This window comes from Dreissena polymorpha, chromosome 4 (assembly GCF_020536995.1).
Source record: "Dreissena polymorpha isolate Duluth1 chromosome 4, UMN_Dpol_1.0, whole genome shotgun sequence".
In the NCBI taxonomy this organism is placed as follows: Eukaryota; Metazoa; Mollusca; class Bivalvia; order Myida; family Dreissenidae; genus Dreissena; species Dreissena polymorpha.
Genome location: NC_068358.1, coordinates 30,212,155 through 30,236,681, shown reverse-complemented (window position 1 = coordinate 30,236,681; position 24,527 = coordinate 30,212,155). Strand labels below are relative to the sequence as shown.

Below are 24,527 nucleotides of genomic sequence, written 5' to 3'. Positions count from 1 at the left end.
TCAGACCAGGGCCTGGATTTTGAAATCTAGGACATGCATGGTCAGAAGATGTCCTTAAAGATTATACATTTTTTCAAGCACATATAAATGCATACAAATATAAATAGTAAAATGCACTAAGTCAGAAGGCATTTGACTTCGGCTGGTGCCTTGGCACACCAGGTGTTTCGGTTGCAATAGTTTAATGGACTCACTACTTGGATGTGTAGTTACATTATTTACAGTATATACAACAGTATTTAGCATGAACCAATGATTTTTTTTCAAACATAAATTATTGATATTAAATGCTCGAAGGAATACTATTTAAGGTTTAACTCTTTCAGTGCTGGAACCGAATCTTGAAGGTCTTTGCAAACAGTTTGGATCCAGATGAGACGCCACTTGCTATTCTGATATTGTTCTTTGAAAAAAATGAAGAAAATGCTAATTTTAGAAATTCAGCAGACAACATTTTAGAAGACTACAAATTTCCCAGAATGCAAAGGGTTAAGAAGGCATTTTCTTTTTGTTTAAAGGATATCTTTGAAAATTATATTTTTCATGATTTTTTTGGCAACAAGGGATAATGCATTTTTGAAAAATGTGATTAATTTTCTGACAAAAAACTGGTACCACGAGTAGCATGAAATAATATTTTTTTTAAACATTGGTAATTGATGAAAAATGATTGCAAAAATGATATCTAAGGTCATATAAAGCATTGTTATGCCCCCTTCGAAGAAGAGGGGGTTTATTGCTTTGCACATGTCGGTCAGTCTGTCGGTCTGTCGCTCCGTCCAGCAGGTGGTTTTCCGGATGATAACTCAAGAACGATTGGGCCTAAGATCATGAAACTTCATAGGTACACTGATCATGACTCGCAGATGACCCCTATTAATTTTCAGGTCACTAGGTCAAAGGTCAAGGTCACATTGACAAAAAACATAGTCACACAATGGCTGTCACTAAAACGGAGAGCCCATATGGGGGGCATGCATGTTTTATAAACAGCCCTTGTTTATTTTGTTTTAATAGGTTACTCTGAAAATTCTATTTTTCATGATTTTTTTTTGCAACAAGGTGTAATGAAATTTAAAAATGTTACGGGATTTTCAAATTGTACTATGATAATACTATGATGCACTTCGCCAAAACATTTATAATTATATTGTTTATTGTTGAAAATGTATTTCCCCTATTCACTAAAAATAACACTTTTCATCAGAAAATTCATATATAATGATGTTTACTTTTATTTTCAAGAATCATAATGCCTCTTTTTAGTTGTATTTAGCCACAAGTTCTCGTCAGCCACTTAAGGGTTATGTGTTGCCTTTCTTTTACTAAATGCAAAATAATTCTACACTTTGAGACATTCATAAAATAATTTATGTCTTTACAACACCGACAGGCTAATAAATTTATATATCAAGTACTTCATACTAACAGGACCATTCTAGGCGGGCAACCTAGCAACCTTGATTTGTTCATATCTTCCTATCAATCTGTTATATGTGTTATGAGTCATTTGTTCGGAGAACATTTAATGTTTGTTATAACTTTTAAATAGTTCAATGTTCAAAGTGATATTGTTATTGACCGATAAACCAACATACTGATTAAAAGGGAATATTTTATTAATTATTTGCATTTTATCTTACATGAGAAATATTTGCCTAAATGTTTTTCAAACTATAGAGAAATATATATACAATTAATAATTGACGACGTTTAAGAAAAAAATGGTTTCCGGATGATAACTCAAGAACGCTTATGCCTAGGATCATGAAACTTCATAGGTACATTAATCATGACTCGAAGATGACCCCTATTAATTTTCAGGTCACTAGGTCAAAGGTCACAGTGACCCGAAATAGTAAAATGGTTTCCGGATGATAACTCAAGAACGCTTATGCCTAGGATCATGAAACTTAATAGGTAGATTGATCATGACTCGCATATGACCACTATTGATTTTCAGGTCACTATATCAAAGGTCAAGGTCACGGTGACCTGAAATAGTAAAATGGTTTCCTGATAAAAACTCAAGAACACTTATGCCTAGGATCATGAAACTTCATGTGTACATTGATCATGACTCGCAGATGACCACTATTGATTTTGAGGTCACTAGGTCAAGGTCACGGTGACCCGAAATAGTAAAATGGTTTCCGGATGATAACTTAAGAACGCTTATGCCTAGGATCATGAAACTTCATAGGTTCATTGATCATGACTCACAATGAACCCTATTGATTTTCAGGTCACTAGGTCAAAGGTCAAGTTCACGGTGACCCGAAATATTAAAATGGTTTCCGGATGATAACTCAGAACGCTTATGCCTAGGATCATGAAATTTTATAGATACATTGATCATGACTCGCATATGACCCCTTTTGAGGTCACTAGGTCAAAAATCAAGGTCATGGCGACCCGAAATAGTTAAATGGTTTCCGGATGATAACTCAAGAACGCTTATGCCTAGGATCATGAAAATTCATAAATACATTAATCATGACTCGCAGATGATCCCTAATTAATTTCAGGTCACTTTGTCAAAGTTCAAGGTCACGGTGACCCGAAATAGTAAAATGGTTTCAGGATGATAACTCAAGCACGTTTATGCCTAGGATCATGAAACTATATAGGTACATTGATCATGACTCGCAGATGACCCCTAATGATTTTCAGGTCACTAGGTCAAAGGTCAAGGTCACAGTGACTCAACTTTGAAAAATGGTTTCCAAATGATAAGTGAAGAATCCTTACGCCTATGATCATGAAACTTCTTAGGTACATTGATCAAGACTTGCAGATGACCCCTATTTACTTTCAGGTCACTAGGTCCAAGGTCACGGTGACTTGACTCAGTAAAATGGTTTCCGGATGATAACACAAGAAAGCTTACGACTAGGATCATGAAACTTCATAGGTACATTGATCATGACTCGGCAGATGACCCCTATTGATGTTCGGGTCATTAGGTCAAAGGTCAAGGTCACAGTGAGTCAAAACAGTTGAATGATTTCCGGATGATAACTCAAGAATGCTTACGTCTAGGATCATGAAACTTCATAAGTACATTGATCATGACTTGCAGATTACCCCTATTGATGTTTAGGTCACTAGGTTAAAGGTCAAGGTCAAAGTGACTCAAAGCAGTAAAATAGTATCCAGATGATATCTCAAAAATGCGTACTCCTAGGACCATTAAACTTTATAGGTACATTGATCATGACTGGTATATAACCCTTATTGATTTTCAGATCACTTGGTCAAAGGTCAAGGTCACAGTGACTCATAACAGTAAAAAGGTTTCCTGATGATAACTCAAGAAAAGCAAGGCCTAGGATCATGAAACTTCATAGGTAAATTGATCATGACTGGCAGATAATCGCTAATGACTTTCAGGTCACTAGGTCAAATGTCAAGGTCACAGTTACAAAAATGTATTCACACAATGGCTACCACTACAACTGACAGCCCACATGGGGGCATGCATGTTTTACAAACAGCCCTTGTTTGTCTTATGTTGGTAAATGTTCATCTCTGTCAATTCTAGGTTAAGTTTGAAAGTAGGTCATATGTGGTCCAAACTAGGTCAACAAACCAAATCATAGAAAAGGTTAGTGAACACTCCAGAGGTCACATTTTCTTCCAGATCTTCATGAAAATTGGACAGAATTGAATGTTATCTCGATGAAATAAAGTTTCAGTTTGAAAGCTGGTAGTTTGTCAAAAACTAGGTCATTAGGTCAAAATATAGAAAACTTCCTTTACCTTTCTACAGGTCACATTATCTTCCTAATGTTTAATGAAAATTGCTTACAATGTCCATCTGAATCAAATCAAAAGCTGAATTTGCAAGTTGGTCCTGGCAGGCTAAAGCTATGTTACAACTTAGTAAAATCATAACAAGTTTTTGACACTATAGAAGGAGTTTTGGGTTTAGCGATACAGGGCTATCTTGTTTTAGAACAGCCTGTAGTAAGAAAGGGAAGGTATTGTATTTGTTTCAAAGGTTACATTTTATTGTTATTGGAAGTAACTGAGCAATTATATGATGTCATAGTTTTGGTTATTTTGCTCACTTGTCATGATGTGACAAGGTGAGCTTTTGTTATCACTCTTTGTTGTATTTTATCCAAAGTTTATTGTGAACACATACGATATCATTTTACAATATTTAAATTTGGGTGTCACCTCTTTGCCAGATTCTTATGAAACTAGTCACCTCTATGCCATTTTTGGTTTCATATTCTATCAAAAATTAGGGAACTAGGTTAAATATAAGAAAAGGTCTGTTAATACTTTAGTGGTCACATTCTCTCTCTGATCCACTTGTAAATTGGTTAGAACATTATTTTAAATGCTTTCAAAGTCAAGCATGAAAGTTGCATATTTAACATTTAGGTCACAAGGTCTAGTCTCAGTGATTAACAGGTCACGTTAAAAAGTGGGACATGTGCTTCCAAGCATTTGATCAATAACTGAAATCATTAAAATCCATGTTAAAACTTACATGTTTTACCTGATCTTCATGGCAGTTGATCAGAATGTTCAAATAAATAAAAGTAGGATCTTGGTAACAAGACTCAACTAGATCGGATAGACGCAAATAGTTTGTTCATACTCACAGTGCCTTTTTTTCTAGATCTTCATGAAAAATTAGTTAACACCAGTAGGAAACAATCAGTTTCACGTGAGCCACATTGTGCTGTTAAAGCTATCTATGTATAGTATAGATTGTTACAAAACCTTGTTTATCAATAAAAATGAATGAAAAAAATGGCTTTCTAAAACTTAGAGTCTTGGATGATATATTCATCAACTTGTAATCTACGACAATCTTTTGAGAAGAAAAACAAAATTTGATTATTATTATACCCCAACATACTGTGATTGGGGGCTAGCACAGGAATTCTCAATTATGTTCCTCGAAAAATAATGGGTTAGCATATTGTTGCTGTTTTATCCAGTTGTCTGGACCATTGCTCCCAAAGGAATTTTAAGTTCAAATATGAGATATATAGGTTAATAAATTTCATTGAAGGGATGCAGTGTCCAAGAACGAAAACGATTGCACCACAACCATTAACTATTGACCTCAGCAATAAAAATTACACAATTGCGGTGATGTAGATTAACTTAAATGGATGCTTATTTATGTTATGCTTTCCGGTGATTTATACAGAAATATCAGTGAAATATACTGGTATTTCACTTTTTTAAACAGTGAAAAATAACAGTGAAAATATTGATATTTTTCGCATTTTTTCTGGGAAAATCGATATGCCACCGAATCCAACAAATATCCTCTATATATCCATCCTCTTCAAAAGCATCGTCAAACCAGTACTTTCAGTACTTTGATTTATAATACGTTATCATACTGTTCGCCGTATAAGGTTTTACCTGTCCTGTCCAGGAACCGCTTGTACATGCCTCAGAGCCTTGTAACGCCCGACAATTATTGATGGCCGAACGGTCTTTAGTCCGGCTGATTTGATTCTAAATATAAGCAAATGGGTTACTCAGTAAAAATATGACTAGAAACACCATTATATTCTACATTGTTTAAACTTTCAATAATTATGTTTATACATTTCACTTAACAAATAATAGTTGTGGGTTGTAGTTTGTTGTCCAAAAACAGACGGCCGAAAGTTTTGGCGCGTTATGGTTAAAATCATGAGTGTGCGACACGAGTGATTTGAAACCACTCATCTTAATTTCCGACAGCAGGTTACTTCACAAAAATCTATGACCTACGATTAATATTTCGATTCTAACAATTCTTTAAACTGACTAGTAATCAAAAACTGTCTCTTAAATTATACGTACTATTCTTATTGAAAAAGTTTAAACAAAAAACCCTATAATTGGTGTAGTTTCACCCGTTTATAATCGCGGCATTCTTTGTCAAATCATAGTGGTCTGAGAGTTGATACTTTGCATTGTTATTTCTTGAGGCAAACGGCTGAACATTGTAGAAAAAATGCAAAGAATGTGACTAACGATACAATTGATATTAATGGAATTGTGATTAATAAAGCCGAGTGTCCGTGACATGAACTCGTTTATTAACGTATATTGCAATCAACCTATCAAATGCCTCAAATTGTTATGTTCAAAGTTATAGTTTTCGCAGTTCTTCCTAGGGTTAGGCATAATGGCGTTTTTTTCTTGCATGGATTGTAATATATATGCATATGTGTCAGGGGCCGGAGGCCTTTATAACAAATAAACATATTTATATATAGATACTTAATGATATGAGTCTATACGTGTGTGTAAAGCATTATTAACAAATAATGTTTACCAATTGTGTTTGTTAAAGCATCGACTTCCAAAGAATGAAGTATATTGTTATGTACCAACCTTACATTCATATCATCGTCCTCCCCTCCCCAGCCAAAATAAGCATTTGAGAAACCGTTTGTTTTCAGGAAACTCTCCGTTGTCATCGCTAAAACACCTCCCACGTAGTCGCCATATGGCAACCTAAAAGTTAAATCATATGATCCACGTTCCTGGAACACTGAACTTAATCCATGTGCGTAAAGTGTCGTCCCGGATTAGCAGTCCGCAAAAGCTTATCAGGGACAACACTTTCCTCCCTGATTATCCTGTGCAGACAACACAGACTAATCTGGACGACACTTTACATGCATGCTTTAAGAAAAGTTTTTCCATAACGAGGCATATAGATTTATATATATATATATATATATCAATTACAAATATTTTTTTTAAATTTTATATTTACACATTAAACTAATAAAGACAGAGCAAAGATGTCATTAACGAGTCAAAGTAAGTTTTTAGTACACGTAAGGAGACAGGCAATATAACCAACGTTCTCAAAAATACAAAATTCCCCTCTCTCTATTTTTAAATATCTGTAATAATATATTATATGGGGAAAAATCAACACACTAAGGTCTTAATTGTTCTTTCTCGTGGTATATAACACAACTGTGCATGAAAAGAAGTTGCCTAATGACATATTATCTGCGAAATAAGCTTTTATGATACGTTGCTTACTTGAAATTGAATTTTTCGTTGCCGACGGACATGTGTTTAGGGTTACTTTCACAGCAATAGTAGTTGTCCGGAGATGTAGGGATAAGGTCAACATCGTGGAAAATGAAGCAGCTAAAGTTGCCAACTGACTTCGACTCTTTGAATCCTATGTTGAACAGCTTTGCGCGATTAAACCCTGCTTTCTGACTCTAAAACACGATTTGAATGTTCAGACAATATAGTGTAGATGTTTCACTAAATTCAAAAACTGAAATGTATACAATTTAATAGGCTGGATTGCAGTGTAGGATAGTCTGTAAAATGCTCCTGTAGAGCTGTTACCAAACACATAATAATTAACTAACATTGTAAGTCAATATACAGACACATGGTGTGCAACAAATAAACCGACACTTCTTTCCACGGTGTGCTTATATTAACCCTGTGTAATGCCTAGATTATAGAACACAACTCAATGGATTTTACATAGGAATGAGTTTGAATCATCACTTCCTGGCAATATTATTTTTAAGAAATGCATGTAATGATATATATTTTTGAAAACGCTTTGTATACTGATACACATGCATATTAATTCCAAGTACGACAACATTCGTCGATTACCGAAGACCTTTTTTTTAATTAAAATCTGCAACACTAACGACAGTTTTTTTAAAATTTGGAATATCTTCGTTTTATTTAAATTACTAGACGTTGTCCTAGTTGTTCATGATCACATACAATTATGACAAAATGACTATATATCCATGAATTTAATATTCAAGTATGTCTTAATTGACTCGATTTCGATATAGATTATCAAGCAGATGCATACATGTATTTTGGTTTAATTAAATTTTCATTTTAGGTGCTTGTTTTTTGTTGCGTTTTAATACATAATGAATTTTCATTTAATGTACATTCTTTTACATTGTTAATTCTTCTTATGATTGTTTCTAGTAGTCAGTCAAATCAGTTGGTACAGAGCTGGACTAGAAATTAGATCATTGTTGGTCAAATCCACGTCCCGACCATATAACTTGTGTGTGGTTGGTCATGAAATCCTTTCTACGACCATTCCCCTGCTTTTGGTTCAAGATGGGAAGTCAGTTACTGGCGTAAGCATATTAAGAAAATACTGTAAACCAATTAACCAATGCACAGAGTGAGTTGGTTATTGACGACCGTCATATGAGTAAAATACTGTTTATAATGGGCAGAGTTGAACCAATAAAAAACGAAAAAACACTTGCATTAAATAAACTGAAAACTATATATACTGAGACTAAGCAATTTCTTTCCACCAAATAAATATTAAAAAATATCAGTTATACACCTAAGCCAATGTTTAGTTATTTACCAAAATGATGAAAGTGGATGTGTCAAATTCCAACATAACTTAATGTTGAATATCCATCAAATAGAAATACATGGGTAAATGTGATACAGTCTATAACCGTACAATATAGTAAATCACATACTTTCGTTTTTAAATCTCGTACACCAATACGTACGTTGAACAAACGTTCATAACTGTATGATGAAAATTCTTAAAATACAGATAACATAATATTGTTGAAAATAACTACCTGTCTACCTGTTCAATAATGAAGATATGAAAAGAAATATTCTGGCGCTGTATGAAGGGAACTATTTCTTCAATAAAGACCCTCAAGTGCTCTTCTCTGTTCCGATATGGAACAACGATTGCCACCCCCTCTTTGGAAAGACATGGCGACTTCTCTGCAAATGAACTCGAATTTGTATAACAATCTTATATTATCACTTAAATCAAGTATCATTACTTAAAGTTGTGCGAACTAATGCATGCACATATAGTTGGAAAATCCATATATAAGATTTAAAATACAAAATTTTATCATTTATTTTCCCAAACAAAGAACGATCAGTATGTATAATTGCTTGAAACTATCATTATTAGTGTTCTATTAAAGGGGCCTTTTCACGTTTTAACTAGAAAAAACAAAACAAAAATGTTTCAGATTCGCAAATTTTCGTTGTAGTTATGATATTGTGAGGAAACAGTAATACTGAACATTTACCATGCTCTCAAATGTCCATTATATACGGTGGCATAGATGTGACATTCACTTCTCTTTTTTAAAATTGCTCTCATCTTTTTTCTATCTCGTGGCCACGAGTTAGCTATGTCGTGGCCACGAGATAGAAAAAGAGGCGTGCAAAACTAAATAAAAGCGGAGTGCAATTAAAAAAAGAGCGGTGCAGTAAATAAAGCCAGAGTGCATTAAACAAAAGAGGAGAGAATTTTCGCTATCTCGAGATCCCAAGTTAGTCAGCCAATCAAATTTTGCGTAACATGTGTAAATATTTTGTACGCATATATATAGATGGTCAAAGCAGGCAAGGCTCTGATATAACATAACATACTACTATTAGTACTACTATTATTACTCCTACTACTGCTGCTGTTGTTGTTGCTGCTGCTGTAACTACTACTACTACTACTACTACTACTACTACTACTACTACTACTACTACTACTACTACTACTACTACTACTACTACTACTACTACTACTACTACTACTACTACTACTACTACTACTACTACTACTACTACTACTACTACTACTACTACTACTACTACTACTACTACTACTACTACTACTACTACTACTACTACTACTACTACTACAACAACAACAACTACTACTACAACTTATACTACTACTACTACTACTACTACTACTACTTCTACTACTACTACAGTACTACTACTACTACTACTACTACTACTACTACTACTACTACTACTACTACTACTACTACTACTACTACTACTACTACTACTACTACTACTACTACTCCTCCTTCTACTACTACTGCTACTGCCATTCTCCTCCTCCTTCTAGTACTACTAGCTACTGCCATTGCTAGTAGTAGTAGTAGTAGTAGTAGTAAGTAGTAGTAGTAGTAGTAGTAGTAGTAGTAGTAGTAGTAGTAGTAGTAGTAGTAGTAGTAGTAGTAGTAGTAGTAGTAGTAGTAGAAGTAGTAGAAGTAGTAGCAGTAGTAGTAGTAGTAGTAGTAGTAGTAGTAGTAGTAGTAGTAGTAGTAGTAGTAGTAGTGGTCATAGTAGTAGTAGTAGTAGAAGTAATAGTAGTAGTAGTAGTAGTAGTAGTTGTCGTCGTCGTAGTAGTCGTAGTCGTCGTCCGTCGGTCGTCGTCCGGTCGTCAGTCGGTCGTCAGTCGGTCGTCAGTCGGTCGTCAGTCGGTCGTCCATCGGTCGTCCATCGGTCGTCCATCGGTCGTCCATCGTCCGTCGTCCGGTCGTGGTCCGTCGGTCGTCCGTCCGGCGTCGCCCGTAGGTCGTCCATCGCCCGTCCTCCGGTCGTCCGTCGGTCGTCCATCCGGCGGCGTCCGGCGGTCATCCCTCGTCCAATCATCGGTCGTCCGTTGGTCGTCCATCAGTCGTCCCTCGGTCGTACGTCGATCGTCGTCCATCGGTCGGTCGTCGGTCGAACGTTGGTCGTCCGTTGTCGTCGTCGAAGTGGTAGTCGTAGTAGTTGTAGTAGTAGTAGTAGTAAAAGTAGTAGCAGAAGTAGTAGTAGTAGTAGAAGTAGTAGTAGTAGAAGTAGTAGTAGTAGTTGTCGTAGTAGTAGTAGTAGTAGTAGTAATAGTAGTAGTAGTAGTAGTAGTAGTAGTAGTAGTAGTAGTAGTAGTAGTAGTAGTAGTAGTAGTAGTAGCAGTAGTAGTAGTAGTAGTAGTAGAAGTAGTAGTTGTAGTAGTAGTAGAAGTAGTAGTAGTAGTAGTAGTTGTAGTAGTAGTAGAAGTAGAAGTAGTAGTAGTAGTAATAGCAGTAGTAGTAGTAGTAGTAGTAGTAGTAGTAGTAGTAGTAGTGGTAGTAGTAGTAGTAGTAGTAGTAGTAGTAGTAGTAGTAGTAGTAGTAGTAGTAATAGTAGTAGTCAGTAGTAGTAGTAGTAACAGCAGCAACAACAACAGCAGCAGCAGTAGTAGTAGCAGTTATAGTAGTAATAATAGTAGTATATTATGTTATATCAGAGCCTTGCCTGCTTTGACTAGCAATATGTATGCGTACATAATATTTACGACAGACCGCCCGACCGACCGACCGTACGTCCGTCCGTCCGTCCGCCCTCCCGCCCGCCCGTCCGTCCGTCTGTCGGTCGGTCGGACTTTTGATCGGTCGGTTGGTCGGTCGGTTGGTCGGTCGGTCCGCCCGTCCGTCCGTCCGTCTTTCTGTCTGTCTGTCTGTCTGTATGTCTGTGTTAATTTATTATGTCGGTATAATATAAGCATAGTTAAAAGAAAGCAATATTTCATCAGCTATGGACTTGTAATGGATAAAATGGTGCAACTAATTAATTTATAATATGAAAAATAATAAAAAATATTAATACTGACATGTTACAAAAGATATTCATTATGTATAAAGGTGAGCGGATATATTCTTTTCGCACAAATGTATTACCCTGGTAACTGCTATTCGTGTTATTGCTTGTGGTACTTGGTGGTTTCGCCGTAGATATCTGCGATACGGTTACTCTTTGTTTGGTACTTTCAGTGCCTGTAAAATCCTCAAGCTTCTGTAAACAGTTGCACGGACGGATTCATCTATGTTAGTCACCCTTAGATAAGCCAACGTTATTGTAACGTTATAACAAGAAATATTTCTTGTGGTGGAAAGTATGACTCTCAGGAGAGTCGCATTTGAATTGTTATGGTATTCATCATTCTAATCACTCCAATATAATGAAACTTTGTTAGAATGTTTATCTCCACGATATTAAGACACAGTTTTAATCTTGGGCAGATGCGTGTACAACTAGGCCAAATGGTCAAATATTAAAATCAAACATAACCCCCAAGAGACAATTTTATGACTAATGCTTAAAGAAATCTTTAACGTATTGAGGTCAATAAATATATGCATTTATTTTATACCAATGTTTTACCTTGATAACTGCTGTTCGTGGTATTGCTTGTAGTGACAGGTCCTGTGGAATTTCTATCACTTGTTACTTCATTTGTGTTTTGCTTTGTACTTTCCGTGCCTGTAAAAAAGTAAAAAAAAATCTATTTAACAGCTGCACTCGTGGATTCATATCTTTCATTTGTCGCTAGATGAACCGGTGCTATTGTTACTTTATATAAATATTCCTTCTTGTTTATGGGTATGCCTCTAAGGATGAATAGCACTTATATTATTATATTCTTCCTAATTCAAGAAACTCAAGCTTATGAAATTTGGACTGTTTGTCTTTACAATATCTATTTCAAGTTTAATTTTGTGTCAGATTCGTATACAAACTAGGTCATCGGGTCAAATCTTACAAACCTCTGGTTACCAGCATTGGGCTATATGTATGACTCAGATATGATGAAACTTGGTCAGATTTGTTATCATTACAAAATGAAGGCTTTGTTTGAATCTGGCTCAAATGTGGTTAACAATTAGATCACCTGGTCTTGTCTTAGGCAATTGGTGTCCGGATATAATGTCGTCTAAATGGTTGATTTCTGAGATTCTGTAAGATATATGATAAAAGGTGAATACTAATTTTTTTATATAAACTTTTAAACTATACGAAAAAATGTGTGTTTTCGGGGATATATCATACAAAGCAAACAAAAGCGCCACAAACATAGCGAAGCACTATGAACAGTACCTATGATAAAGCATTCTCTCGCGTAAGACACCAAACAATAATTTATAGATGAAGGACACTCTGTCATATTTTACATGACATATGTGTATTGTCATCTATTTTTATCTATTTTACATATTTTTGATGTGTATTTCAACCTTTTATTAAATTATTTTATTATGATATATATGATGGTTTTACCGACAGAATACTAAAACAGGCCGGAATACAATATACTAGTATACTTTTTGTAGATATACCCCCGATTGTCATTCAGTTCAAGTTTCATCAACTGCTGGTTAAAGATGAGATGTAATTATATCAACTTCAAAGAATATTAAGATTATTGTTTGTTCTGGGGGTGGTGGGGCGGTGGAAGGCAGGAGTTGGGGAGGGGAGAATGAAGACATGTTAACAGATTTTCTTCTAACCGATAAACGTAGTGAAACGATCAACTAACCGTTATATATTTGGAAAGAATAACCTGAAGTGCTTTCTCAATTATTTGTTTTAATGGAATACATCGTACGATTTTAACCCATTTATGCCTAGCGTCTAGAAATAGGCCTTTGCAAACAGCGTAGACCCAGATGAGACGCCGCATGATGCGGCGTCTCATCAGAGTCTACACTGTTTGCTGAAAGGAATTTCGGAAAGAAATATTCTAAATATAGAAATAAATATACTAGACATCCCTAATTTTGGTAACAAATTGATCCAATTTAGAAGGATGGGAGAGTCCACTAGGCATAAATGGGTTAATTTGTGCGTGTCTCCTACTTCCAAGTGGCGGTGGCGCGTACTAAGATCACCATGCCACACCATCGACGGGAATGAACAACGTGTCAATAGACACGGTAATAAAACAATAAACCAGTACCTATTTATTTACCTGGTTTATTACGGGTTATTGATACGCATAATCAGCAATAAATGCTTTTGGCAAAATACAATCATTTCATAAAGACATATACGCAGTGAGATGAAGTTCGGCCAAACACAGAATGGCTGTAAGCAATTCTTATTATGTTTCAACAAGCATAGGAAAGTAAACCATAGTATTTCAATAACGTCGATAGATTACATTATTGCAACAAAAATACTTCAACAGATAAAAAAAAAAAACAATTGCAAAGTATGTGACGGAATTTTCACAACTAGCAAGCAACAGAAGAAGCAATACAATCTTTTCGCTTTTGGATTTAAAATAGATGCATTTCGCCACTTAACAGATAGGTTTTACATACTTAGATGCCATACTTTTTCCCCAAATAATTCAAGGTATTAAATGACATTCTTGTGTCGTATTGTTCTCAATTATCTTTAAATATATGCATAGAAAATGAAATTCACAGTCGTACATACTTAACACTTACGACCATTTACGTTAATATTATTAAATCTAACTTTTTTCTATTGTTGAGTGAACACACTCGGGAGCTGCACAATTCAACTCTATAATTTTCATTATCTAAACAATTCAAGTAGGTTTCAAAACAAAATTCTCGTTTAAATGTAATATAATATTTATGCTTTCTTTGAGACCGTATACATTCAAACGAAGTCACGGCATCTTTGTTTAGCATAAAAATGTAATTGATTTTGTGAGAACTGGTGCAGCCACATTTTACGGAAAACAAATGAATAACGTGTTGTTTTGACAGCATTTGGACAACACAATCGCAATCAAAATGTATACAAGCATAATCAATAGTTAATGTATTAAATTTGATATTTATAGAAGTTTTACTTTTTATTTTACACTAATAATTTAGGGGTCGTTCTTTACAAATTACAGTAAATGGGAAGCGACCAAGTTCACCTAGTAAAGCAGCAATTAATGTTTGTGACGAATCTCAAGTATTGGCTAGCTGGATTTTAAGTGCTATATATATCAACATAGGGCATGTTTGTTAGCAAACCCCAAGTGTTTGCTTGCACAATCTAAAGTGAAATTCATCAACCTCGGGAATATCGTAAATTACACAGACTTTGCAGTCATACGTGATTATTGGTGTTACCATTGAGTCGAAAGTAAAAAAAATACGATTGAAATAAATAGCCCAAAGCGCCAAGTTGCATGACACTATGTAATGCACGTTTTTAAGCTGTTGGCATTAACTCAGTTATGCTTTTGTATTATTTACTGTGAATTTTACCTCAACCATCGGTAAAAATCAAAGACGAGTAATTTTACGATGTATACCAAGTTTCAACAAAGTGACTTGAATACGTATTTATGTAACCTGCATAATGGACGAACTGACAATCATACATAACAGATGGAGGGCACATTTTTAGTCGTACACGATAAACAAATTACAAAAAAATATATACAACGTGTGTGGTATTTAGGATTGAGTGTTTGGGTAAATAGGCCTGTTTCAGATTTGACCTTGCGAACTGATTTTGTTACTCAACATGACTCAGATTCAAACACAAGTTTCACAAGCACATGTGGGCTCTAGAGTGGTAACAAGCTTAACGTTTGCGAAGCACGATGCTGAGCGCTGGACATATATATTTATATCAACAGATCACCTTGATTCCTTCAATCGACCTTAAACGAGTAATTATTTATAAGTATTAATTAACAATTTATTCTATTCATCGCATTCATCAATTGAATAATCAATATCCAGCATAAACCATATATTGAAAGGACCTTCCTTTCTCGTGGAAATCAATTCGTGACAATACACACATTAATAAAGCAACGAACGAGCACCTTTGTTGTTACAGACAGGGATTAAGTTTCGATAGTTGGTACCATTCTTATGGTGGTATGTGAAGCATAAAATAAACTTATCACGCAAAAAAAGAGCGTGTTGTACGCACCTGCCTTTCAGCAGCCGATTGTATAAACAATTTAACCACAAGGTAACCGCAAGATCGCAGTAACCGCTGTGAATAAAAACGACGTTGCCAGTATCCGCTTCATTACCGCGGTGATTTGTAACCCACCTCTAAGAGCTGGTTAGACGCTGGTTACCACACGGACTACTGACCAACATGGCGGACGTACTTTATTTTAGACACAGACGACAGCGACGATTTCGACGAATTGACTTTCAAACGAATGGACTTGATGACGACGAACTGCGCCGAAGGTATAGGTTTTCTGCCCAGAGCTTAGACATACTTGTCAACCTCTTGGACCCTATTTTACGACGACTTACGCGACGAAACAGGTCTTTGTCAACGCGACAGCAGTTACTAATAACTCTACGATTCGTGGCTACTGGGATTTTTTTTCAGGTTATCGGTGACACCTTCGGCGTCGACATAGCAACTGCTTGTCGGGTTGTTACCACTGTCGTTGACGCTATTTTCGGACTGAAGGATCGTTTCATTAAATTTCCAACCAGCGACGAAGACCGACGACGAGCGACTAATGACTTCTTCCGGGTTCGGGGATTTCCTTCCGTTTAAACCACTGTTTATACAATTGGCTGCAGGTGTATGCGTCTCCAGATTGTATTTAAACCATTTGTTTAGGTGCGTTCTACTCAAATTTCATGCTTCAATACCAGGCATGTCTAAATTTCTTTGCTGAAATGTAAATGTGTGTAATACGATTGACAACCCTGTTTTTATTTAGCACTTTGGTGACCAATGAGGATGTATATTCAGTATTAAATTGAAATTAGTCAAATGCCAAAGACAGGTTAAAAATACTTATTTTTTAATAACAATGCACATATGATGAGCATGTAAATATTTATGATGAACCGTACTTTCCCATACCAGTTTTTGGTGGATTATATATCTAATGTTTGCTTTTAATGACACACAGGTGTTGAGTAGATCTCAAGGCGCCGTGCAGGTCATTTCAATAGTGATGGCATATTAACATGCAAAATTGCACATGTATTATTTGTTTACGATATAACCGTTTATAAAGCTTATTATGAATGAAACATTTATTTAAAATTTGTATTTTAGAGAAGTTACTGTTTACTGTTTAATAATAAAACTCTAGTCTGTTAGCGCAAAACCTGGCAAGACGCGTAAAATACATTTCGGTAAAGACATTCGATACCGGGCAAATACATTAACTCAAAATAATGTTTATTCCACTATTTCATTATTTTTTTAATTGAGTTATATTTATTTGTTTTGCAACTACTTAGCAACAAACAACACTGATCTAAGAGACGGAATTACAGTTTTTTGTACATTTTATAGTATTATTTTCTGTCATATTTTTACACAAAGTTGTATGTTTTCGATTTATTTTTGACCTACAATCATCCAAGTTATTATGCTGGCTACTCAAGAGGAAACAATATAATTAAACCAGTCACAGTTAAAGATTACAGGGGAATTGCAAATAAAAACCATAAGATAGCATTTAAACCTAAGCTTATACGAAGTTGTACATAAAACTCTCCAGTAATGATCAGCATGCTCAGTATGATGAGACGGAGTGTCGCCCATACAGCCAAGTTTTATTGTTAGGTCACAATTTCATGTAAAAAGTAAAATGTAAACACAAATATATTATTTGTCCGGACCATAACATTATGCAGCATGTGTGGGTATTCATATACCTAGCCGATGTGGCAATCATGATACGGAGAAATGTCGCGGGCAACAACCTGGTTACTAGGTCCATCTCAGAACTCAAGTTCAATGGTAACATTTAGGAAACAAATAATGGCATGTGGTCCGCAGAACGACTTAGCCTGGGTTTTCAAATAGTTTAATAAAAATAATCAGATTGATGAGATGAAGTTTTGATGAAAATGAACGAGTTAACTAGGTTTGAAGTTAACTTCAGAAATCAACGTCATTTCCATTGTTACGAGTGAACAATAATCAAGTTTCTGGGTTAATGTCCTGGTCATATGAACATCAAATGTCGCCAACATTTACCTTCTGAACATTCAAGAACCTACACTTATTTAAAAGCTTCAAGGAATCGTTATTAGAAGGACGGAACTTTACTCACGTTCATTTCTCCCGTCGGCTATCGACCTATGGAACAACTTACCTCGCGACATAAGACATCGCGACATAAGACTGTTAGATTCTCTATCAAGATTCAAAATTAAATTGAAATAATTATTTCTCCCAAATGTCGAAACTCCTTTATATTTTCATGTTGGTGATAGAAAATCGTCCATTTTACATGCTCGACTAAGGAATAACTGTAGCGATTTGAAATTGCAATTGTTCATCAATCACTTAGAACCTTCACCTTTATGCGTATGTGGAGAAGTTGAATCAGTGTATCATTTCTTTTTTACTAGTCCACACTTTTCTGAACAACGAACTACTCTTTTTGAAACCCTACACGCAATTGAACAAATAAATTGCAATACAATGCTTTTTACTAATGACATGGTAGATAATAACACCAACTGCTTCATATTTAAAAATGTTCAGATATTTATTAAGACGACAAAGCGTTTTTCATAATTTTGTTGTAGCACATTGTTATGTTTATTCTCCTGGACAGGACTTCACTATCTCAAGGTTGTACTGTATGTTTTATTTCCAATTCTTTACAAACCATGATTTTGTTTCGTATTTTATTTGCGCACTTGTATTTTGCTTTCTTAATACAAATGTTATCTTGACCATGTAACATATAGCTTTACAAAATCACGCTATCGTCACGAATATATGCAATGTAAATAACAAAACAGGGAAAGACCACCAATAATGTTGTTAGAACTTTAGGTCCTACCCTTTTTTTCAAAACAGTTGTATGTCTATGTATGTTCTGTAGTCTTGTAACTATTTTGGAAATAAAATATGTTTAAATTATGAATAACTCATTAAACTATCGCAGGGGCGTGCCTTCCAAAATATACAAGCACAATGTTAATAGCCGCTTAGTGGAAGCTATCGTAATATTGTATCAATTTATTTAATATAAACTGTTTAATAAAGGTACCTTTTCCACTGATGAGGTAATTTCCAGACTCCGCCGTATTAGTTGCTTTTGTCTTGAACGCATTAAAAACATATACATCCAAATTCATTTGACTAAAACTAAAAACAATAACAATGAAGACGACGAACGCCATGAAAACCATTTTATGTTCCCTGATGTTCATTTTTAAACATAGTTCGTCCTTTGCGACACCTCTGTTATATAGACAATCCCAGACTCGATGAATTGACTGCCGCCATATTGGCTATCACGTTACCCGCTGATTACGTTACAGTTTAATCATAGTGTACATCCGCTTTTTTCCAATAGTTCTTCGAACAGTAGGATTGAAAAGAATTGAAACATGAAACCAAATGTCGATTTGTTTAACAGCGTTAATCAAGATAAGTTAGCCCATACAAGTCTGCACCTTAACAAGCTTTAAATTAGTTAGAAGGGCGTTTATTTTGGTTTTCAACACGAGACATGAATATAACACTGTCACTAGATAATACATACTTGACAAGAGGGCCAAATCTATTTAACGGAGATATTTCAAACTAACTCAGACATGACTTAATATATTTATTATCGCAATGTGCACACGATTACGCCATAACTATTTTTTTCAAAAGCATCATAAAGAAATAATGAAAGTGTTTGTTTTAAATGCAGAATCTTTTAAATTAAGTTCAACGTCTCTTAACCCTATAGTCAAGAGGTGACCAATGAAGTCACGAGATTTTTTCTATTTGTGGTTTATGCTTCGCTGATTGGTTGTCTCAGATAACAGATTTGTATCTATTTTTAGACAAACTTTGAACCGCGGTTCAAAGTCTTGAACCCGGGTTTAAGGAATTAATGTAATGTGCAAACGGCAATTTGAACCCGGGTTCATAGTCTCTTTTACTGTTATACCGTGGTTTAAGACATTCATGTGCACTTCGCTTGCCATAGAAGTACGTTTCTAAATTAAAATGCATGTCATTGATAATACGTCAGCGAGTTATTGTCCATTTATAGCATGTGATTTTATTACAATTCTTAAGTATTAACGACTACGGGAGTAACCTGTATCGGAATAGGTTTTGTTTACCTGTTGCGAAGCATGTAAGATTTGGATTTGGACACTTGCCAATAAGGAGCAGCCTACTGCCTAACATGAAAGTTGATAATTCGCAAGTATTGCATGGCTATGCATTGTGAATTGCATTTAAAGTACTAACTCTAAAACATAACTCTAAATCTTATATCGATAAAGCGTGGTAAACAGAAAAACTTCGCCGTGTTTAGCGCTACGATTTAACACTACATACTTTTTACTCGATGAGATAGTTAAGAAGAACACATCCAAGTACATTATTTAGATGGTAGTGTTCAGAATGAGCACGTTCCCTTTAATTTAACGCCCGCAGAAACATAAACAGTGTGAAAACATCGCCTAAATATTGCATTGTAACGCAACGGCTAATAATTAAAGGTACATGTTTGGAAAGCATAAACATCGCTTCGTATGATATAATTAAAGGTGTGTATGTAGTTTGAATTTTAATTGTTAATCACGAACATCAATAATTATATTACTAGAAGAAAATAAAACCTTGTTCCTCAAAACAGTTCCAAAATACTTTTCAAGTAGGGACAACACTATAAGCCAGATTAAGGAGAGCGAGCAATCTTATACATGTTCATCTGAATACATATGTTGTATTTACTGCACAAATATATTATAATATTTCAACGGCAAATTGTTCTTCCATTTTTATTTGCAATTCGTAAGTATGTCAAAGGATGCAACAAGTTCACCTTTATTCACAATTAAAACGCAAAATTATGTTCAGCAATCGGTCAATTTTTAAGTTTGGCACAAACATTTATCATATAAGACATATAAACATGAATGCAATCGCATATGGTTTAGTCTATTTGCATCGACCAGCATGTGTCCGTGTGTAAATACAACTAGTCCCTGAAATTTAATCCCCGAAAAATAATATATAAATATATATATAAATAAATAAATAATCGTGTTGTATAATTTGTAGAAAGCTAAGAGATCCGGGATATGCCGCAGGTTAAAGTGATATTATGGGCATCTAGCAGTTCATAGGTGTCTATCGCAACCGTTGTTTATTTTTTGGTGTTTTCACTTCATATACACGTATATTTGTTAATGCAGCATCAACATACTAAAACAATATCCCGGAAAGAGAAAAATAATGCATTTGAATATCAACCGTTATTTCGTTTGACAACTGATCATGCATGTACGATGTGAACCTAAATTTAGTTTTAGTGCAGATTCGTTCATACGACACAAAGACACAATTTTGTTTTACGGATCATTTCGGCTTACAGGACTGTGTGAGTCACTTAAGAATATCGAATATAAAATATATTTTCATTAACAACTGGTAGCAAGATGAGTTGCAGATAATTGGTCAGTAACCCCATTTTAACATACTCTTTTGACCTGTTAATTCTTTTCACCTCAATTCAACAGTGAAAAATGCCCATAATATCACTTTAATATAAGGATCTATCGTAATGGGTGTTTATCGAAAGGTTAAATATAATTTACTATTCAATGGCATGAAAACATAGTTTCGGTTTTCGAGACATGTTTTGTGTTTGTGCTCGTACCGTAATGCTTGATTTACAGGCCTTTACAGTGGCTAGTAAACAGAACTCACATGCAGAAGCATGCAATACCGGGAATACGTATCAGGTAAACTGTTTACCTGCACCCGATTGTATAAACGCTGGTTAAAGTTACCGCTCGGTAACATTCAAACCTTGGTAAGTTTGCGGTTATTCAGGTATAGTAACCTTCAAGGTAACTCGATTGTATAAACACGATATACCGCAAAGTAACCTAACCGCGCATAGTGGAATTTAACCACCGATAACCTTAACCAAAACATTCCCACAATGCATTTTCTAATGACGTAATTTTCGCGCGAAGTGTCACGCTTATAAATGGCGACATGTATTTTTTTTATCAAATTCATTTACAAATGAATTCACAATAAAATAAAGTGTAAATTTTAACTATGAGTTCATCAAAATGACTAGGGATAAATTGATAATGATGTCGGGATTTGCGTCATTTAGCGGAATCCTTGGTGCTTCCAAACTGCAAGAGAGTGCTTACAAAGACGTCTATTCTTCTAGTTGTTCTAGATGTAACATAAAAATTATACATGGTCGTCGTAACATGCTTGACTATTCTTCTAATATGGCTTATGTTTACAATAAACATACTTACTTTCTTGTACAATAAGGGAATTTACCATAGACAAATAAAACATTGTTCAATTTTAAATATATCTTTGTATGCAGAAATCTGCAAATTCAACCGATTTCACCAACGGCTATTATTTGTGTCGTGTTCTAAGAAAACTGGGCATAATGCATGTGCGTAAAGTGTCGTCCCAGATTAGCTTGTTAAGTTCACTAAGGCTAATCAGGGACGACACTTTCCGCCAAAAATTGATTTTTGCTAAGAAGGGACTTCATTTTAACAAAAAATGTCATAAAAGCGGAAAGTGTCGTCCCTGATTAGCCTGTGCGACAGTTATATTTAACGCATATAACGAATATCAATCTAAAAGCAGTCCAATGAAGCCAAGATTCGGATAATATAATTGGGTTTGCACAATTATATGATCTCTATATACTCTTTAGATACATAGCATAACAACTACTACGCATCCGCATTTTCTTAACCACCAAACGACCATGCTCGTTTAATGGGAGCCAACTTTAACTACATTCTATATTTATTGGCCTTCATAACATCAACGACATAAAAGAGAAAAAAAGAAGATAAATAAGAAACTTTTCATCGTTTTTTTCTAATGGATTTATATGTAATTGTTTCACTTTCTTCCTGCCTAAATAAGTAGTAAACGAATGATGCAAAATCTATCCATGATTAGGAAATTACACATTGTCTCGAGTAAAGATGAAGCAAAAACAAAACAATAGTGCCCATCACACAAACATGATGTAAGATAGTGATTTTTACAAAGACTTATGTAGATTTAGGTAGATTTGGGAAAATTTAGGTAGATTTGGGAAGATTTAGGTATATTTGAGTAGATTTCGGTAATTCGTGTCGCCGCATTACGGAATGTCCAATTACACTCTTATAGGTTACGCATGCGCAATTAATTACCTTCTATATTACATATAAAATAGTTCATGTTCGATATCAATTTTTACCAATATCAAGCGCATACCCACTATATCATCATACATCATTTGACAGATAAATGCATAATGAAAAAATGCATGTCATTAAATTCTATGTGTGCTAACTCAAAATATTTACCTTAGAATAGGCAAACCGGTTTTGACAGCTGTGTAGACAACCATTTTGGGCTCAAATAGTATGACCTACTTTCAAAGCCGGGAACCATCAACACAAAAAGTAGAGCACACAAATGGCTTATTTTCTTATTGCTTACAAATATACCTTCAAGTTGATACCAAAACTAACCATTTGCAATGTATTTTACAAATCCTAGGCAGCATGCACTCAACAATGTGTGCTAAGTATCAAACTGACTGCATGTAACCCTAAAAACAGGACTTCCGGTTTGGGGTTATGTGATCTTATACAAGAAAAACCGAAGGATCTGCTATTTGACTGTCACTCGTCAATAAATATCGACTATTACACGTATGATTTATCTTTAAAACAGAACCAGTCTGTATAAATAAAATACTTGTAAAAACAGCGCTAGGTTACATACAACTATGAAAATAAATATCCGGAACCGAAATTTCCAGGGGTGGACACGTACCCGCGAATCTTAAGTTGGATCCGATATCCTCGGATATTTCGGGTACCCGTTGCAGCCCTACATACCAAATATGAAGGTTATATCTCAAGGGGCATAGAAGTTATGAGCATTTTTCGAAACCTAAACGCAGATTTCGAAACCTAAATGCGGACCCTAAATTCAAGGTAAAGGTCGCAGGGGTAAAACTTTTGTGCGTATGGAAAGGTCTTGTCCATATACACATGCATACCAAATATGAAGGTTATATCTCAAGGGACATAGAAGTTTTGAGCATATTTCGAAACCTAAACACAGATTTCGAAACCTAAACGCGGACCCTAAGTTCAAGGTCAAGGTCACGGGGGTAAAAAAAATGTGCGTAATGGAAAGGCCTTGTCATTATACACATGCATACCACATATGAAGGCTATATCGCAAGGGACATAGAAGTTATGAGCATTTTTCGAAACCTTAACGCAGATTTCAAACCTAAACGCGGACCCTAAGTTTAAGGTCAAGGTCACAGGGGTCAAAAACATGTGCGTATGGAAAAGCATTGTCCTTATACACATGCATACCAAATATGAAGGTTATATCTCAAGGGACATAGAAGTTATGAGCATTTTTCGAAACCTAAACGCAAAGTGTGACGGAAAAACGGACAGACAGACAAGGGACAGTCCGATCACTATATGCCTCCTTTTCTTCGAAAGGAGGCATAAAAACATCAAACCTCGAATAACAATTAACACGTAAATTATACACAACTTCTATGTATTATTATGAAAACATTAATAATCAAAGGGGGGTACTACTGTAAACTTTAATGCAATATTTAGAAGAGTTGTCTCGCTTGTTACATGACCTTAATTCATGATTGTTTACAAGCCTTTTTACTCAATAAATATAAGGAAAACTGTCCCGTCCTCCTGGCAACCATGTTTTTCAACGGGCCGAAACCATTTTCAAACTAAACTCACGTAACTAGGAAACAAAAGTTCTAACAAAATTTCATGAAAATTGGGCCAAAAATGTGACTTCTAGAGTGTTGACATGTTTTCTACTTTATACATAGAGAAAAATACCCCGCCCACTGGCGGCCATGTTTTTTCACCGATCTGGACCATTTTCGAACTCGTCCGAGAAATCAATAAAATCAATGTTTTGACCAACGTTCATGATGATTGGGCAGACATTGT

At 35.2% G+C, this 24,527-nt stretch overlaps 2 protein-coding genes across 2 annotated transcripts in view; one reads left to right on the top strand and one right to left on the bottom strand.

The window, feature by feature from the left end:
- LOC127880267 (uncharacterized) overlaps window positions 1-24,527 on the top strand; it is a 536,299-nt gene that overhangs the window by 112,000 nt on the left and 399,772 nt on the right. The window lies entirely within an intron of this gene.
- The window catches only part of LOC127880274 (beta-1,4-galactosyltransferase 1-like), a 42,481-nt gene that overhangs the window by 3,703 nt on the left and 14,251 nt on the right, over window positions 1-24,527 (bottom strand). The window contains exons 2-7 of the mRNA XM_052427623.1: window positions 11,962-12,060; window positions 11,478-11,573; window positions 8,606-8,751; window positions 7,030-7,217; window positions 6,364-6,486; window positions 5,398-5,493 (exon numbers count right to left, since the gene is read on the bottom strand). Of these exons, the coding sequence (XP_052283583.1) occupies window positions 5,398-5,493; window positions 6,364-6,486; window positions 7,030-7,217; window positions 8,606-8,751; window positions 11,478-11,573; window positions 11,962-12,060 (748 nt within the window). The remainder of the gene's footprint in view (window positions 1-5,397; window positions 5,494-6,363; window positions 6,487-7,029; window positions 7,218-8,605; window positions 8,752-11,477; window positions 11,574-11,961; window positions 12,061-24,527) is intronic.